Source organism: Carcharhinus amblyrhynchos, chromosome 9, assembly GCF_965287045.1.
Source record: "Carcharhinus amblyrhynchos chromosome 9, sCarAmb.v2.hapA, whole genome shotgun sequence".
NCBI classification, from domain to species: domain Eukaryota; kingdom Metazoa; phylum Chordata; class Chondrichthyes; order Carcharhiniformes; family Carcharhinidae; genus Carcharhinus; species Carcharhinus amblyrhynchos.
This window is the reverse complement of record NC_137332.1, coordinates 16,088,723-16,108,754: the sequence shown is the minus strand read 5'-3', so window position 1 is coordinate 16,108,754 and position 20,032 is coordinate 16,088,723. Positions and strand designations below refer to the sequence as shown.

Here is a 20,032-nt window from a genome sequence, read left to right as displayed (position 1 = left end):
GATTATCAACATTGGTAATTTATGATTACTCCAAAATGAGGATACCAAACCAGGAGAAATAAAATGTTCTTCTAGAGTTATTGAAATGACAAATAAATGCTCATGGCTAAGCAAAAATATAGTGCTCACAACAGAATTCTTCCTCCTGGTCTTTAAAGTCTAAAATTAAGAACAAATTGCCAGAAATATAAATATGTACTGTCCATCAATAAACAAAATGACGACACCAGTGGAGGACTAATAAGCAATGATTTAACATTTGCTTTCTATTATTCGGGTGGCACGGTGGCACAGTGATTAGCACTGATGCCTCACTGTGCTAGGGACCTGGGATCGATTCTCTCCTTGGATCACTGTCTGTGTGGAGCTTGCACATTCTCCCCCATGTCTGGGTGGGTTTCCTCTGAGTGCTCCGGTTTCCTCCCACAATCCAAAAGATGTGTGGATTAGGTTGACTGGCCATGCTAAATTGTCCGTTACTGTCAGGGGCATTAGCAGTGTAATTACATGGGGCTATGGGAATAGGGGCTAGATGGGATTGTGGTTGGTGCAGACGCGAAGGGCCGAATGGCCTCCTCTGCACTTAGGGATTTTATTATTCAAACTATGGTGGTCTTTACAATGTTACAAAACATTGGTTCCTGACCTCATCATTCACAATCGTTGTCAGGACATTTGAAAATGTTCCTCAAGTTTTTCAGGTCTTCACTCTGGATATGAAGTTCTTTCATGATTGTAGATACGAACAATTCAGAGGTGAGCCTTTGCAGAGATTCCTGTAATAGTGAAATCTTCACAGCCAGCCTGCATCAAAACAGACATTCCAATTGTAAGAAAATATTTAAAAACAGGTTTGAATTTTCTCAATATTCAAACAGTCTCCTTTAAAAATATACTACACATTTTATATAAAAGTATCAATTTTTACACACCTACCAATGAGCACAAAATCTGAAAAGCTAAAAAGTCAATAGTTAAAGATTAATTAGTTACTAACTAATCAGATCAGTACATTTAGACTACGAAATTGGGACACAAGATTAAGCAACTCATTTCTCTACATTATTTTCCAACAGAAAACATACCCTCTGTGGTTGCTGGTCTTGTGCAACTTGGGAAAGAGGCACAATCAACTTGCAAGAAATTTTAAAATTAACTATTTAAACCTCAAAGCAATGTGCACAAATAAGGGCAGATTTTTTTCACTTTTATATATGAAAATCTTCAGCTTACAAAATCCATCTTGCAAAGACTTCTAACTAAAGCTAATTTATTAGCTGTAGGGCTTGGGTGGGATTGAGATCAGTATAGGCTCGATGAGCCGAATGGCCTCTTTCTGCACTGTAGGATTCCATATCAACTTTCTCACTATGATGCTGTCTGTCTACTAAATGATTGACTTCCAAAAGTAGATGAGGATTCCTCATTTACAATCTATTGGTGCGATGCCTAAAGATGTGCGAGTTAGGTTGATTGGCCATGCTAAAATTAACCCTAGTGTCAGAGGGATTAGCAGAGTAGATGTACAGGAATAGGGCCAGGGTGGGATTGTGGTCGGTGCAGACTTGATGGGCCAAATGGCCCCCTCTTGCACTGTAGGGATTCTATGATATTGTGATTCTTCTTAGAAAATGCATCATGTATTTGTTGAAATTTTTTTACAACACCTAGAAAAGTTTGTATTTATTTAGCCTATTACATATCAGTTGTGAATTACTTTTGAAGTGTAGTCACATTTTATTTGTAACAGTAGCTCTCATTTCACCATGTGAAGCTACAGATTGCAGCTTGCATTTATTTAGAACGCTTAACATAGTAAAACGTCTCAAAGTGCTTCACAGAAGTGTCAAACAAAACGTGATACTGTGCCTTGTAAGGAAATGTTAGGACAAGTTACAAAAACTTGGTCAAGGAAGCAAGCTTTTAAGCAATGACTTAAAGGAGGAGTTGGAGATGCAAAGAGGTTTAGGGAGGAAAAATTATAGAATTTAGGGCCCAGGCAGCTGAAGTTAGCAGGATCAGAATCAAGAAGCCAAAACTGGAAGAGTTCAGAGATCAAAGGGAGGAGCAGAGCGGCACAAGTTTCAGAGATGGCGAGAGGCAAGGCTATGGGTAAGTTTGAAAACAAGGAAGGGAATTTTAAGATCAAAGCATTTCCAGATTCTGAGCTAATACAGGTCAGCAAGCACATGGATGAAAGGTGAACAGGACTTGGTGGGAAACAGTTGAGATTTCGGGGAGTTATGGAGGGTGGAAAACAAAACCAAATGACCACAATATTAGCTGCCAGGAAATCATTAGGCATCTACAGAACTGTGAAGCATGCAAGAAACTTTGTGTGATGCCACTTTTCCGGTTTTAATTTTCTTTATCTTTCATTTTGGTTCTATAGTGTAGATAGTTTTAAAAACAGGACAGAGAGGGCTTTCAGATCTTTGAACCTTAGATTTCTGCTGTAAAGCAACACTATATTGCGAAAAATGATTTCCATTATTCACTTTATAGATGTAAATAAATTTCACAGCATATGACTTCAGCAAGTTTTGGCTTGATACAACGAACTATAGAAATCTTGTGCTTCAAAAATTCAGGCTTGCAAGATGTTGAGTTAAACACTATTTACCAGACAATCAGTGTTATTATCTGAAATAGCTCGCAACATATGGGTAATGCAGATTTTTTAATCTACCTGCAATTTTCTGTAAACAAGCTGAGGTTATATAAACAGACATAAATGCACACCTTTTAAATAAGAAATTTAACAGGAGGGTAACTAGAATATGTAATGAAGACTCAGAGCTGCAAACACAAGACACAATTTGGGGAATCATGCCATCAAGAATCTAAGTAAATACTTTATAGAGCAAGTTGAACCAAGCAATACTAAAGATTACATTTTCCAATCACAAAAGAGTTCCTCTTTTTATACAATATAACCTTGAACAGGATTTCTTAGCAATGCATTGTATCAAAGGCTACCCACACCCAATCAACTTCCAAATTAATAAAACCACAGACTTTTGTAAGACAGTATGTTTTCTAAGCCAAACTCTGCTACTGCACACTAATATTTGATTCCTCTGATTTCCCCTACGAATTAAAAATTCATATGGACTGTCAATGATTTCAGAAACATTTAGTCACATGATGCTGAGAGAATAAGGCTCATTTGACATCTGTTGACAACCACAGTGCAATTTAGTGAAAAGAATTTTGAATTATTTAAGAAGCTTAAAAAGAGATAGGGAGCTGCAATTGTAGACATGAAAATATTAGAAACAACCTTCACTGACTAATTTAAAGACAAAATTATCAAAGGTTTTTTGTGCAGAAATTTAAATGCTTCATCTTCCAGCAACGTTAAAAACACATAAATGCTTTGGTAGCTTACAAGTTGCACAAACATAACAAAGTGAATAAATACAAGATATAGAGACAAGAGTGTATCAGTGAGGGGCAACACCTAATTTATATACTGAGGCATTTGAAGACTGTGGTCACACAATTACACTGTCCTGAAAGCAGTATACAGGCATATCAAGGTTACACCCAAATACCAAAATAAAACAAAAGCTAGCATTGCAATGTTACTGTGCAGGCACAATGTCAAACTCAATTTCAGCATAAAAAGGGAAAAATCTCAATTATTTTTATCATTCCAAAAATCTATTTCAAAGATTTGATTTAATAAGAAAGGGACTTTGGTTCAGAAAATTCAGGGGCTGGGGTATATTTTGTTCTTAAAAATTATATTTTATGCTTAAAAATTAGATCACCAGTAGAAAATTGCATTCTTCCTTGGTGAGCAGTCATCCTTAACTGGACATATTTTGCACAGGCAATTTAATGAACTGGGTGTTTGGGTGGATCTTTCCCAGTGCACATTATATATGGATGGCCCAATGTGACTATACTCAGCATATGTTGAGCTACAGAGGCAATGACACAAGGACAGCAAATGTTTAGGAGACAATGAATAGCCTAACAGAAGGGATCGTTTTAAGAAGCTCACTTAAAAATAAAAACTAACTGAACATTATATATTTTAAGGACCATTATACCATTATGGAGACTGCTCAGTCCAGAGAAGCTGCCAGCAGGTAAGTGTGGTATATATTTAAAGAATACATCTTTAGCTACTTCTGCATTATTTTAGTGCTGCTGGTCGCCAACATGGCAACTACCATAAGCTAAAGTCGCCAGTTTAAAAAACATTAAAACTGACCTTCAGATTGCCTTTCTGAAGTGGAAACACACATTTAGAAAGAACATACAGGAGTCTAAATATTTGATTCTCACCTCCATCCAGTCCCTACAGTTCAGTAACAAGCTTATACAAAATATATACAGTTAAAGGTAACTGCTATACAAAAAGAGTGTAATCTTGTATTTAGAAGTCAATCATCTGTGTCTTTGTATGTTGGGAACACCAAGTGCATCTTCAGATTAAATGGATGAGACAAAAATGATAATTAGATCAGGGCATGCGGGGACCCCATTTTACAGTCATAAATTTGCTTTAACTTTTATAAAATAATTAGACAAAACTTAAGAATTTATGAAGCAAGAATAGGGGCTGGTTGCCATACAGTATTGTACCATAGAGTGTTACAGCATCACTATTGGTGGGAGGCTGTAATTACAGACAATTCCATTATAAATGTAAATATGCAAAAGGAAAAGTTGCTCGAGAAAGTGGTCACAGAAGCAAGATTATCTTAATAATCAATTATTTCTTCTAGAATAGAAATTATCTCCCAAATATAAATTTTAACACCAGAGAAATAAATATCATGCTGTTTTGGCACTGACATCAACGTATGTGTACAAATTTGTTGTAGCATAAACATGACTGAAGTACTACATATGTATGCTAACTAAACAGTCACAATCGCCTGCACATCTGCAGTGTGTAGGACTCCACTTTTCAGCCGGTTCACATGGTGATGAAATAAAATCAATCTTACCATGATTGAATTTTGCATTCGGTTTGAGGGCGAGATGAGTGGTTTTAAGATTTGCGTATTAAATTTAAATAAGGTCATTTATGAGGATACAAAGACAGAGCTGGTTAAAGTGAACAGGGAAATTAGATTAAGGATTTGTCAGTAGAGTATAGGCCCAACTTGTTCAACAACCTTTAAAATATGCTTTTCATCCCATAAATGAATAAAGTGTGCCCCTCTCTGAACTGCTTTTTATGCAATTATATACATATTTTTAAAAATGTGGTTTAACCAAGGCCCTGTACAACTTCAGTAAAACTTTCCACTTCTGTATTCCATTCTCGCAATAAACCAACATTCTATCTTCCTACTTAATTACTTGTTGCACCTGCATACTAACTTTGTGATTCATGAATCAGGACACACCCTCTGCACCACTGAGTTCTGCAATTGCTATCCATTTAAATAACATATTGCTTTGCCATTTTTCCTACCAAAATGGATAATTTCAGATTTTTCCACATTATATTCCATCTGCCAAATTTTTGTCCACTCACTTAACCTATCTATATCTCTTTGAGGACACTTTACCGCCTCTTGATTACTTACTGTTCTACCCATCTTGCTGACACTGGCCAATTTAGTTATCAGCCATTTGACCCTTTCATCTAAGTCATTGCTATAGATTGTAAATAGTTGAAGCCCCAACTATCTTGTTATCTTGTTCAATGACAGGATAACAAAAAAGGAATCAACTCCAAGTCAGGTGCTTTGAGGTGATTCTGAGGAAAGTCTACAGCCAGAACAACAAAAGATCACAAGTACAGATAATTTATATGAGTATAGTTTCTTTAAATTCATCATGTTTTCAGCAATGGTGTGTGAATAGTTGTTCTAACATTACAAAATCTTTCCTGTAATATGAGGTGAAATCAACATGATGAAATCTGTACAATCTCATTCTAAGGGCTTGAGTTTTCAGTGAGAGCTACAAATGATCTTGTCATTGGCTAACTTCTACTCTACCTTCCTAGTCCTGTGGCCAGAGATGTGCATCAACAAACACAATTTAGTTTTGCTCATGAAAGACTTTTTCATGGTACTCTTCAACATGATAGGTGTGATAGTGGATCTCAAAACAAATGATAAAGTCACCATGGAAAATGTTCAGGGGCAAGGTTCAAGAATGACCCCTAGTTTAAAGATGCACTAGGCATGCTTAGTTGGTAGCACTGTAGTTTCTGAAAAAGGAGGCTATGGGTTCAAATGCTGCTCCAGAGACTGAAGTACAAAAGTCAAAGTACTGAATAAGTACCGCACTGTCAGAGGTGACATCTTTTAGATGAGATACTGAAGTGAAACTCCATCTGCCTTCACAGGTGATTGCACGAGATACCATGAAAATATTTTGAAGGAGAGTAGGGAAGCTCTCCCCAGTGCATTGGTCAGTATTTAGGCCTGCAGCAACATCACAATGGGGAATAATCTTGTCATTTTCACATTGCTGTTTATGTGAGTTTGTGGTGAGTGTTGAGAAGTTGAGCTGAGCAATTGTAGATGGGTGCTTGTAAAATGCAAGAGAAAAAGCATTGCATGATCCCTTTAAAAAGTTGGTGCTACTTCCGTGCTTAGAAAGTTAAAAAAAATGCAAGTGCAGATAGAGTGCCCAAAATGAAACATTTGTATCAAAAGGCTAAGCAACAGAGTTAGCCAGGCAACAGGCTTTCGAATTAAGCCTATCAATTTGATTAGGCAGTTAGATACCAAGAACCTATTAAATTTAAATCTGATGGTTTTGCAAATTTAGGACCAATCATGTTGTGGGGCTTATTGATATGTCATCACAGGTATAAAAAGTAGAGGGCAGTGGGACAAAAACAGAGAGCAACTGCCACCTGCCATAGCTTGTAGCTTTTAGCTCAAAATCTTATCTAGATTGCAAAGAAGAAAGTCCGGAATATTCTGGAAGAGACAAAACCTGGTTGTAACTTAGAGAGTGACTAAAGTTCTATTTTTTTGTTAATAAGTGGGAACAGCATTTCGTTAGAATCATATTTTTATTCGGTTTGTTAATAGTCTAGTTAACTTGTTCACTGTTAAAGAAATTGTTACTTGTTGACTTGAGTGAGTGTGTCAGAGTTATTTTGGTCACAAACTTTCTGAAGGATAGATCGTACCACGTCACACTCCCTTTTACAGATCACGAGGCAAGACACTTCCTCTGAGTGCTTAGGTGTTAGTTCTCGGAAGAGGGGGTGAATCATCTCCGCTTCATAACAGAGCAAACTATCTGCCATATTTCCTACTTTATAACAGCAACTGAATCTCAAAAGTACCCTGGAATATCCAGTGGTTGTGAAAGGAAGTACATTAATGCAAGTCTTTCTTTTGTTTAAAAAATAATCTCAGTTTATGCTTAAAGAGCTGGGTTCCTGTAATCTGAAGAATGTAAATTGCGGTTAGTGGTAGGAAGCATCCAGACATCATGTGTGCGGGGCAGATTGGGTGGCCCTGCAGGTCTTTCCCTGTCCATCATTTTCATGTGTTTTTAATACATATTGCTGTAAGGAAAAGAACAACCAGCAGAAAATTGTATGAGGTCAAAACAAGCATTGAATACTGTAAATAAAAATAGCCACAAACAATTCAAACCAGTTCCTTCTATTACAGAGCAGCCTAGTGTCAAAGATCTCTCATCACTCAAATCATCACATGCTCAGTCCCATGCTGCATCCAAAATAAAGCTAATATAAAATCTAGCAAGGAGGCTTTGCTGAATGTAGCCTCCAGGGTAGAGTTTCCATTAGAAGTGATTAATATTTGATAGAAGCTCCTGAAAAGCTAGTATCTATCTAGTGACCAATTTAAACACTTTTGAAGTTCAAGGCCAGCAAGTCTAAAAACAGTCATATTTACAAATAAAAATCCCAATTTTATATAGTAAACAGCACCGATTTCTGATTTGTATTAAATCTGACACTGCAATACTCAAAAAAGGCAGAAGTCAGGTCTTATTACCCTAAACAAACATGGATAATTTACAAAAAACATAAATGTGTTGCTCAATTATATAATCTTAGTTCTTGGGAAGTAATTGGCAAATTAGGAACAGGAAGCAGTAAGCCATTCAGCCCCTCAACCCTGGCCAGCCATTCTATGAGATTATGGCCAATCTATGCCTCAACTCCATTTAATTGTCTTTATTTCATCTTCCTTGGCATATTCACCTGACAGAACAAAACTAACACAGTCTCAATCATCAAACCAAATACATTTTTGGAGACAGATTTCCACTATCTTTGTGTGCAAAAATCCTTCTTAGTTTCACTCCTAAAAGGTTTCTATCTAATTTGAAGATTATAAAACTATAAGATATAGGAACAGATTTAGGTCATTCAGCCCATTGAGTCTGCTCTGCCATTCAATCGAAGGGCTAGATGGCCTACTCCTGCTCCTATTTCTTATGTTCTTATCTTCAGTCATGGTGGATAAGTTTCTCAACCTCATTCTCTCGCTTCTTCCCTGTAACCTTTGATCCGTTTACCAATCAAGAACCTATCCATCTCTCTTAAAAACACTCAATGACCTGGCCTCCACAGCTTTCTGTGGCAATGAGTTCCATAGATTCACCACTCTCTGGCTGAAGAAATTCCTCCTCATCTCAGTTTTAAAGGGTCATCCCTTTACTCTAAGGCTGCGCCCTCTGATCCTTGTCTCTCCTACTAATGGAAACATCTTTGCTACATCCAGGCCTTTCATTATTATGTACATTTGACTGAGATCCTTTCTTATTCTTCTAAATTCCATCGGATGCAGACCCAGGGTTCTCAGATGTTCGTCATATGCCAAACTTCTCATTCCTAGGATCATTCTGGTGAAGCTCCTCTGGACCCTCTCCAAGGCCAACACATCCTTCCTTAGAAACGGGGCCCAAAATTGTTCACAAGATTCTAAATGTGGCCTCACCAGAGTTTTATAAAGCCCTAGCAGTACATCCCTGCTTTTGCATTTTAATCCTCTCAAAATGAATGCTAACATTGCATTTCGTTTCCTAACCACCAAGTCAACCTGCAAGTTAATCCTAAGAGAATCCTCAACTAGGATTGCGCTTCTGATTTCTGAATACTCTCCCCATTTAGTAAATAATCTACACCTCTATCCTTCCTATCAAAGTGCATCATCTTGCACTTTCCCACATTGGATTCCAACTGCCACTTTGTCCCAAATCGCATTTCAGATTCTCTCAGTGGAAAAAATAGTTTCTCTGGGTTCAATCTGTGAAATTTCTTAATTTGTAAAACCTTGATTAGATCCTTCCAACTTTCTAAACTTAACGAATAAACTCAAGTTCACACAACATAACTTTTTATGCCCTTTTTACCATTCTGGCAAACCTGTGATGACTCAATCCAAGACCAAGGTATATTTCCTGAGATGCAGTAACCAGGATTGAACAAAGCACTCCAGATGAGGACTGATCCATATAGATGAGGCATACATTCCTCCTCTTTCTCTTCCAGTCCCCTTGCAATAATTATTGTAACTATGTTTGATTACTTTTTGTGTCAGTGCTTTAGGTTCTAATAATTTATGCACAGGGCTGATAAATTGTTTTGTTCCTTCATTATTTCTGATTTGTCACCAATAACAAAAATTTTGATTGGTCTTTCTTGGGGATTCCAAATAAATGACATCACTCCCCCTATGTTAACTCCATCTGCCAGTTTGCCCCATTCACATAATCTGCTTTGTAACTTTCAACTTCCATCTGCACAACTCACTTTGCCTCCTAATTTAGAGTCAACTGGAAACTTAGACATTTAATCATCCAGGTAATTGACAGAATGGTGGAAAACTGAGATCCTAATATAGATTCACAGGGAACAGTCATCGCATCCCACCAACAACAGTACACTTCCTTTACTCAAATGCAAAATACTGCAGATGCTGGAACTCTGAAATAAAAATAAAAACTGCTGGAAAAAAAATCAGCAGGTCAGGCACCATTCTGCAGGGAGAAACAGAATGTTCTGTTACATTTCAGGTCAAGTAACCTTTCAGATGAGTACTTGAAATGCCATAGCATACAAGGCTATGGACCAAGTGCAGGAATAAAGACAAAATACTGCAGATGCTGGAAGCTGAAACAAAAACAGAAAATGCTGGAAAATCTCAGCAGGTCTAATAGCATTTGTGGAGAGAGAATAGAGGCAACATTTTGAGTCCCGCTGACTCTTAGAATAGATAGGTGCTTGATGGCTGATGCAGACACAATGGGACAAAGGGCCTTGTTCTATGCTGTATGACACTATGACTGATTCAAGGAACTGAAGATAGTTAAGAAATGTATACATTTTTTCGTGCAAGGAGGGAGAAGAAGGAAGGGCAAAAGGGATGCTCTGTGATAGGGTGGAGGGTGGTGGCGATTAAACAAGAAAGATTTTAAATTGCAACTGTCAAAGAGTGTATGATGTGGAGATGCCGGCATTGAACTGGGGTGGGGACAGTAAGATGTCTCACAACACCAGGTTAAAGTCCAACAGGTTTATTTGGAATTACGAGCTCATGATTCCAAATAAACCTGTTGGACTTTAACTTGGTGTTGTCAAAGAGAGTAGTAACGGGTATAGTAAACAAGAATTGTGTCCAAATGAGGTGTGAACGGCTACTTAAAAACCATTTGAATACAACACAAAGAGATAAAGAAACAAGATCCTTCCAGCAGAACAAAAAAAAGCATTAGGTTATGATCTAAAGTTGTTAATTCAGTGTTGGATTCAGGAGATTATAGAGTGCTGAGTTTAAAGATACGGTGCTGTTCCTCAAGCTTGTGATGAACTTCACTGGAACACTAGTAGGCCATGGACAAAAAGATCTCTCAGAATATTCAACCAGATTAATCAGACATGACTTACCTTTCACAAATCCATGTTAACTTTCTTACTACAATTTCAAATTGATAAAAATCTCTTTTTGATACAAGAATAAATAAAAACACTGCATAAAACAAAGTTGAAGGAATTTTCACATCATAATCTGTTCTTCAAAATGTGTATTTTATATAATAAAAGTGCAACAGAAGATTGATTGGAAAAAATAAATATTGTTTAAAACAAGGATGCTTTGTAGTTTGTATGTATTGCTTTTGCCAAAGTACTTGTCCTCTGCTTTAAGGGGACAAAGAACAAGCACTTAGTAGAAAAATAACAATGTTATCATTTGGCACACAAAACAGAATATCACAAATGGAGGCAGCAATTCAAAAATGAAGGCAAGTCTCAGTTAGTTTGTGTCCTCCAGGTAAAATACAGATGACACATTTGGAAATCAAATCACTGAGTTTTAACTGCATGCAATACATATTTACCACAGTGAAACAGGGCAAGTTCAAACATACAGTGCTTTAAGGCAAATATGAAGTACAAACCAGGCATCCTTTATGGAATTAGGTACGTCACCAGCTCAAAAACACTCAAAGGCAACCAGTATAAGTTCTTGCAGGCAGCACCAAGGAAAAACATTGTAATACTGGTCACATTTCTGAATATATTTTTAAACTTTGAATCTAAACATTAAAACCTGACCCAGAGCATATGTCATGTGACACAGATCGATATTTGACTGCATTTGTTATTCCCTAAACTGAAACAATAACTTTGATTGAAGACTTGCCGTGCATTCAAATAATTTTCACCATTCTCCACTTATTCAAATTAGTGTCAACATTTTGTAGTTTGATGTTAGTAATCAACAGAAGTGACATTAACCCCCAGTTGTACAGAAGACAATAAATATATCGAGTATTTTCATGTTGTACACTGCAACATATCAAGCTTGAGCACTTAGGAATCAAATTTACCATATTTCAATCTTACAGCAATCAGGTTAGGGAAAGTCATTTTATTCTCCCCGAATTCTGGGATTATAAGGTCTACAGAAGCCAGTGACTGTTGCCCAAGATGAAACAAACACAAAAAGGGAAGCTGATTCCAGAACCTCTGTTTGGCTCAAACCTGCATTATATATTTCAATTATCCACTAAGTTATCAGGGAAGCTTGCTTTCCCAGAAGTTGAATTGTTTCTGGAGGATTTTTTTCATCTGTCCCTTCCTTCTCAAGGTGGTTACTCCTTTCTGTTACAGAGATGTTGAGGTGCCTGTACAACTTCAGTGTCTCACCCAAATAGACATCCACCATGTGGGAGGTCAGTAACTGACAGATTTTTTTTGGAGTGTTCACCTGAACCCAATCTCATTTACATTTGCTAATTTTCCAAACTTTGAGGTTCTTTTTCCCACAATCTCCCTTCCTTGCTCTTCCAGAATAACATTTATCTTCATATCCTCTAATCAGTGGTCACATCACAAGTGATTCACAGAACAAGCCGGGATACAAACTCTATTATGCTTCACTTTCCTCATACAAAACTGTATATTATTCCTAGATCATAAGCTTCTCTTATTCACACTTTGCTATAGACTTAAACCCCTAGATTTGTTAATTGCTACGATCATGGCTACCATACAGTTACCTCTGCGTTCACCTCTTTCCTTCCATCATCTTCCAATCCCCTCAGCCCTGAATTGAAACCACTTTAGCTTCTCTCCTGTTATTACTCTTTCTATAATCACATTTTTAAATGGAACAGCCTCCTGCTCCCTTGAGCTCATCCCCAATCCTGATCAATCAGCCACTAGTCCTTGCCTTCACAGCAACCAACACTGTTAACAATTCACTTTCCTCTGACAATTTTGTTCTTCTTTCAAAGACCATCATTACTACTCATTAAAAAATGAACTTTTCTTTCCTCCATAACTTCCTTGAACATATGTTACATTTCAGCTGTGTCCATCTCTGCTGCAACCCCTTACTCAAATCTCTTCAGTTTGGTTTCCACTCATCTCACAGCACCAAAACAGCTCTAGCTGCATTGATCAAAATCATCCTCTCTGTGGCATTTGACTGCTTTTAACACCATCTTCCTCCACTGGCTTTCCTCCATTGCCCAGTGGCATTTCTACCTGACTGCAAGAATCCAGAGCATGTTCAGAGATGGCTTCTCTTCCCTCCCCTAAACTTGCACTTTCAGAGTCCATCAAGGATGTCTCAGTTGCACCCTGTCCTTTTTTACGTCATATGCTACGCCTTGGTGACATAGTTTGTATGTGTGCTGATGACAGCAACCTTTATCTTTCCACCACATCTCAACTTCACGACCACATCGATGCTGCTATGTTGCCTCTCCAAATGAGTTTTAGATGACACAAATTGTCCTTCACATGTACAACAGTAAGGCTGAAGCCAGGGTTTTTGGTGCCTGGCAAATACACCCCCATGATACCATCATTGTTGCTTTCTTAGGCTCACCAAGAAACTATAATGTAACATCTTCTCCCATCACCAAGTCTGCTTACTTCCACCTTTACAATCATCTGTAATCATCCTAGTTCAGCACGTTCTGCTGATAACACCTGTATTCAATATTCTCCCGCTGGTTTTTCATTATCTGCCTTCCCTAAAGTGCAATCTATCCATTTTTCCAGCTCAACTTCTCATCTATATTTATTTCAGATTGCAGCCCCTACTCTCTGCCACCTCTCATCCCAAATCTCACACACTACCTCTAACATCTTCAGCTATAAAACAAGGTTCAGTGCAAACTGACATAACCCCCTCAACTCCTCATCATTCCCGTACTTATTACCCTTCTCTACATATTAACTACTCCCTCTGCAAATGTATGCTTCCACAACTGAATTCTTAGCACCTCTGATATACCATCTATAGTACTCCCTCCCTGCTGTTACTCATTACCCTATCAAATCACTTTCACTACTTAGTGACTCTACCTGAATTACCATTCAAACCCCAAATCCTCAATTCTTTTTTTCAATTACTACACACTACTCTTTCCAAACTGCTTCAACTCTGCATATTTTATACATCTCACTTCCTCAATCCTCCAACCTTCTCTTACACCAATCCCAAGTTGTCACACACCAACTCTTCTGAAATATTATATCCTCATACCTTACCGTCACAGCTACCACAGCATGCCCACTTCCTTATAAAATAATATTTCCTCCAACTTACTATTAGTAATACAGGAGATACATTGTAAAAAGTGCAATGCAGAATGCACAGTGTGAGATTACTGGAAAATATTATACTATTTTCATTACAACTGTGTTTGCTTAAAGTTCAACATATTTACCATTATACTTAGCTTTTGAACTTCTGAACTTAGGTGCTGCCACAGCATAATTCTTCACATCATGGAGGACAATGTGGTGAATGCTAAGTGATTCACTTTGGTAGGAAAAACAGAAATCCTAAATGATGAGAAGCTAGAAAGTATTGAACTTCAAACAGACTTGGGTGTTCTTAATCATGAGTCATGAAAAAGTGTAGTTATGACAGATGTGGGGTAACAAGTATGCTTGAGAACCAAGAGGAACACCGAAGGTTCAGAAGGGAGGTGAAAAAGCACAGTAGAGGAGCAAAGAGGGATTATGAAAAAATACTCACCTGATGGAGTAGCACTCCGAAAGCTCATGATACCAAAAAAACCTGTTCTACTTTAATCTGATGCTGTGAGACTTCTTCCTGTGCCCACCTCAGTCCAACATCAGCAAGTCCACATCAGAGAAAATACTGGCAGTTAATGTAAAGGGGAATCCCAAAATCTTCCACAGGCATATCTATGGTAAAAGGGGTGGTGAAAGGAAGAGTAGGGCTGATTAGGGACCTAAAAGGGAATTTACACATGAAGGCTGGGGCATGATTGAATTACTAAATCAATACTTTACATTTGTCTTTATCTGTCACAATGTCCTGGGTAGCATCCATCCCCTTGGTAAAGAAACTCTGTCCTTAGAAGGTTTCAAAATTGATAATGAATAAGTGTTGAATAGACTGTCAATACTGTTGATGTCATGTATATGAACTTTCAGAAGATGTTACATATACAGCCACACAATTGACTTGTGAGAAAGGTTACAGCTCATGGAATAAAAGCGACAGTAGCAATCTGGTTTCAAAATTAGCTGAATAATAGAAAGCGGAGAGTAATGGTCACTGGATATTTTTGGGCTGGAGGAAGGTTTACAGTAGTGTTTTCCAGGGGTTGGTATTGGGACCCTTGCTTTCCCTTATATCTACTAATGATCTAGATTTTGACGTGCAGGGGAAAATTTCAAAATTTGCAGATGACACAAAGCTCAGAAGCATGTGTGTAAACTGTGACAAGAACAATGTAAAAGTTCAAAGGTCAGAGACAAGTTGGTGGAGTGGGCAAATAGGTGGCAGATGAAGTTCAATGTGGGGATGATGCATTTTGGTAGGAAGAACATGGAGAGACATTATTAAATAAGGGGTAGGATTCTTGAGGGACCTTGGTGTATGTGTAATCTTTGAAGGTGGAAGGAGCAAGGGGAAGTCTAGAACCAGGGAACACAGTCTCAGATTGAGGGACAAGTTATTTAGGACAAAGATGAGGAGTTTCTTCACTCAGTCATGAATTTTTGGAATCCCCCAGAGGGCTGCGGAGGCTCAGTTATCGAGTATGTTCAAGACTGAGATTGATATTTTTAAGGTGTGAAAATTCATCAAAGGAGACCGGAATATTGCAGGAAAGTGCCAATGAAGGAGATGATCAGCCATAATCTTATTGAATGGTGGAGCAGGTTTGAAGGGTGGAATTCTGTTCTTAAGAACATAAGAACATAAGAAATAGGAGCAGGAGTAGGCCATCTGGCCCTTCGAGCCTGCCCCGCCATTCAATAAGATCATGGCTGATCTGTCGTGGCTCAGTTCCACTTTCCCGCCCTCTCCCCATAACCCTTAATCCCCTCTCTTATCAAAAACCCATCAACCCGCTTCTTAAAAATATTTAGCGAGGCAGCCTCCACCACTTCAACGGGCAGAGAATTCCAGAGATTCACCACCCTTTGAGTGAAGAAGTTCCTCCTCAACTCCGTTCTGAACCGCCCCCCCTTTATCTTGAGGCTGTGCCCCCTAGTCCTACTGTCTTTTTGAGCGGGAAGAGTCTTTCCACCTCTATCCTATCCAAATGCATCACCTCCCCACACTGAACTTCATCTGCCATCTATCTGTCCACTCTTGCTCCAATTTCTAATTTTCTTATCTACCTGCAGCTCCTCAGGGCTTTAGTCACTTATACTGTCAACTGCTCATGGCCTCTTGCTTTGCTCCGCCACCACTTCATTTCCTACTTACCCTTTGGATGTCATCTGTTCAGCTTCCCCCGTCCTGCATTGGTTTGCTGAATTGTCTTCACACATACCCCACTGGGAAATTCCTCCCTACCATTCATAAATACATTAAGTGTAACGGGAACTTTTAAAAAAGTCAGTTGCCCAGTTTAACGCTGAAAAAAAAATCAAAAAGGAAACAGATTGGGATGAGCATGATCACACCATGAGACTGAGAAAAGTGGAGAGGGCTAAGAGAAGCAGAGAGTGTCTGAATGGGGTATAAGTCAAAGAGACCCTAAAAACGAAGAAAGGGCAGAGAGGAAGGGCAAAAAGGAATCAAATTCGGCTGGATGACCGTTTATCAGCTGCACGAACACAGTAGGCTGCAAGGCATTCTTCTGTGCTGTAAATTTCTACAAGTAATAGGATGAGAAGGGGGTGCTAGGATTAAAAAAAGGAAGAGGGAAGGCAAAAGCGAAAGAGCAGAACAGAAGGGGAAAAAGTAATATTATGGAAGATATTAGTCCAAAGATGTACGGGTTAGGTTGATTGGCCATGCTAAAAAATGCCTCTTAGTGTCCTGAGACGTGTAGGTTAGAGAGATTAGTGGGTAAAATATGTAGGGATATGGGGGTAGGCCCTGGGTGGGATTGTGGTTGGTGCAGACTCGATGGGCCGAATGGCCTCTTTCAATGATTATTATGGTCAGTATTTCACTTTCTGCTAACCTCTTGCCATTACATGTACCTGCAGCTCAAACTATGTTCACGTGTTAACCTTCTGCTCCTCTTAATGACATTACTACCAAACTCCGTGTGCTGCATAATGGCAGCATGTAAAAATTCAAACCTTAAAAAGATACAAACAATAAGCAGGGTTGAATATCTTGTAACTGATTACTGAATTTAAGGCAATAATGATTGATCTTGGTGCTCTGATGACTTCAAATAAGCTTTGCTCACTTGGTTTAAATTGTTATGGGAACCAAACAAATGATTTCCATCTTCCAACTCATTTTGCATCATACAGATTAAATATTTCAAATGATCATAAGAACATAAGGAATAGGAGCAGGAATAGGCCAATCAGTCCTTTGAGCCCGTTCCATCTTTCACTGAGATCATGGTAGGTTTCTACTTCAACACCATTTTCCTGCACTAACCCCATTCCCCTTGATGTTTCTGATATGCGAACATGCTCAACAAGTAAGCCTCCACATTCATCTTGGACAGAGAATTCCAAAGATTCACCACGACCACTGTCTGAGTGAAGAAACTCCTCATCTCAGTCCTAAACACCTGCTCCTTACTCAGAGCTCTGGGGTTCTAAACCCCAACAGCATTTACCCTCACTCTTTCCAGGAAGTGCTAAACTTAATATAGGTGATGGTGTATCACATTGCGTTTACTGCACAACTGCTAATGTTTTAATAAAAAGCTCATCCAAAGTATGCATTTATCAAAATATTAAGTCTAACGTTTCAGGATATCAGTATTAATTCACGTAAACCCCAATTAATGGCAAATTCAATTTGAGATTCACATTTTGAACAAATGTGTTTTCCAAATGAAATTGAACCTCAGCGTCAGTTGGACAATTACTCCCACTACTGGTGGTTAAAAACCTTAAGCTTAAGTGCAAGGTTCCCAATTGTGACTATGCTGCATCTCAAAAATACACTACACTATAAGCTAGTGGTGAAATAGAAGCTGCCTGTGAGGGCACATCTAACAAGAGAACTTGGTTTAAGTTTCAAAAAAAGTAACTTTTGGGCTAGTATTTATTATAGGTTACATTTTAATGTTTGGTTTTATTACTTAAAAGGAAAGCTATTTACTGCATATAAACAAAAATCTGTCCATCAGAATTTATAAAAAAAACTTCAATATAACTTTGATTCAATGTACTAAATGACATTCAGTGCCAGAAGTTAGGTGAACTCCAATTCTAAACAGGGGTTACTGTAAAACAATAAGTTGGCCAAACCAGATGGCACTCTCACCCCCAAACCTTTCCTCAAATTTTCCCCTTGCAGCATCTCCTAAAGGCATTGACTTATGGAAACCGATGTATATTATTAATGCCTAGCTTCACCTCTTTGCTACCAACCTCAGCATCATAATTTTTGCTGTGCTGTCATGGATGAGTGAAAGCTTTCTCCAGTTTAAAACAAACTAGTAGTCATAAATTCAGATACTCAAAATGCCCTGATCAACTGATAATAAAAACAAATATTCAGGCCTACTTGACTTACTGATTTTCCTTTTCCAAGCAAGCTGTGGACCAGTTTCCAATCCATGTATTCTACTCATCACCACTCACCAATAAAACTGCTCACAGGAATGTAATGGGTAGCTAGGGAACAGTGTTGGGGATGGGGACCAAAATGGCTTAGTCTTCCCAATATTTGTTTGGAGAAAATTTCTGTTCATCCATGCTAGTTGTAGGATAAGCTGTGTGATAATTTAGCAACTGCAGAATAATCCATAGTTTGCAAGGAAAGAAGGGTTGAGGATTGGTTTTTGAAAAGTGGGATGATGACAACAGATTTAAAAGAGAGGAGACAACACCCGAATAGAGAACCATTTAGAACACAGGCTAACATATGGACAGGGAAGTGAAGTAGAATGATCAATGGTTCAGTGGAAATAGGATCAAAGAGACAAGAGATGCATTTCACTAACAAGATGAGCTCAGAGTGGGCACAAGGCAACAGGAAAGAAACCAGGAAAAGGTCAAAGGCTAAAGCATTAAAGGAAGTTTGGCCAGGTGGATTATTGGGAGGGGTGAGCACATGACAGTTTGATTATCACAATCTCAATGACAAAGCATCATTAACTTCTTGCACTTGTCCCATACAGAAGGCAGGAAGGAAAAATATATATCCATGTCAATCTGACTACTTTCTTAAATCATTTAATTTTTAAAATGGACAAAAGCTTTACCCTGACATGTCCAACTAGCCATAACTCATACCAGAGGAATTTCTAACCCACAGAAGCCAATAGGCATCTCATTAATGCTAAAGAGGTCAAATGCCCCAGGTGAGTGCAGGAAATCAAATTCCAAAGAAATGTACTAACACCTTTTACATTTCTACAGCAGAGCTCTGGCTAAAGAGGTGGTATGGCTGCAAGGACACAAGAGATCCTACTCATACCTTGAACACCTCCAGGCTCCAGAGCTGGAAAAATACATCCTTTGTTGAAAACCTCCAGAGACATGGTGGCAGTATGTAACATGCCTTCCTAAAGCTACTCGCACCTGTAATAGTGCCAGGTGAAACTGAGCTCAGGTGGTCTACAATTTTATCACCCAATGGGTAGCAGCAGGAAGAGCTCTGTCCAGGTAAATTGCCTGGCCCTGATCTACAATATGTATTACTGGAAACATCAGAAATCCTGCATCGGTGTAGTGAAGACTAATTAATCCTGTGTGCCTTCCTCCATCATGGAAGTCCTTGCTTCTGCAACAATTTCAACCTGTTATCCTCTGAAGGAATGCACCATTGGACTCCTGATTTCAGACTCTAGATTTATGTGAAACCATTACTGATTTTTATTGTGGTCTTGCCCTTGACCTCTTTCTTTCCTTTGTCCCTCTTTTATTTTACCAATGCAAAAGGGGCAGGCAACTAACCATCTAAATTTCATCTCATCTTGAATTTGCTGTTGGGTTAACAAAGGATTGGATCACTCCACACTGGAGGGTTGGGCAAAGTACGCCACCACTTAGAGGGAAATTAAAAACACCGTTCAGTTTATTAATGGGTAATGAGAGGAGAAATCAGGGCTGTTTAAGTTAACCCCTCCTGTTTGTAACACACTTCTTGTTGGAAATGAGATTATAGGGGTTGCATCTGTGCCAAAA

The 20,032-nt window shown here is 38.5% G+C and overlaps 1 protein-coding gene across 1 annotated transcript in view; it reads right to left on the bottom strand.

The window, feature by feature from the left end:
* Window positions 1–20,032, bottom strand: part of rpap2 (RNA polymerase II associated protein 2) — a 78,566-nt gene that overhangs the window by 3,023 nt on the left and 55,511 nt on the right. The window contains exon 11 of the mRNA XM_080195213.1: window positions 647–804. Coding sequence (XP_080051339.1) covers window positions 651–804 — 154 coding nt within the window. The 3' untranslated portion in view covers window positions 647–650. The remainder of the gene's footprint in view (window positions 1–646; window positions 805–20,032) is intronic.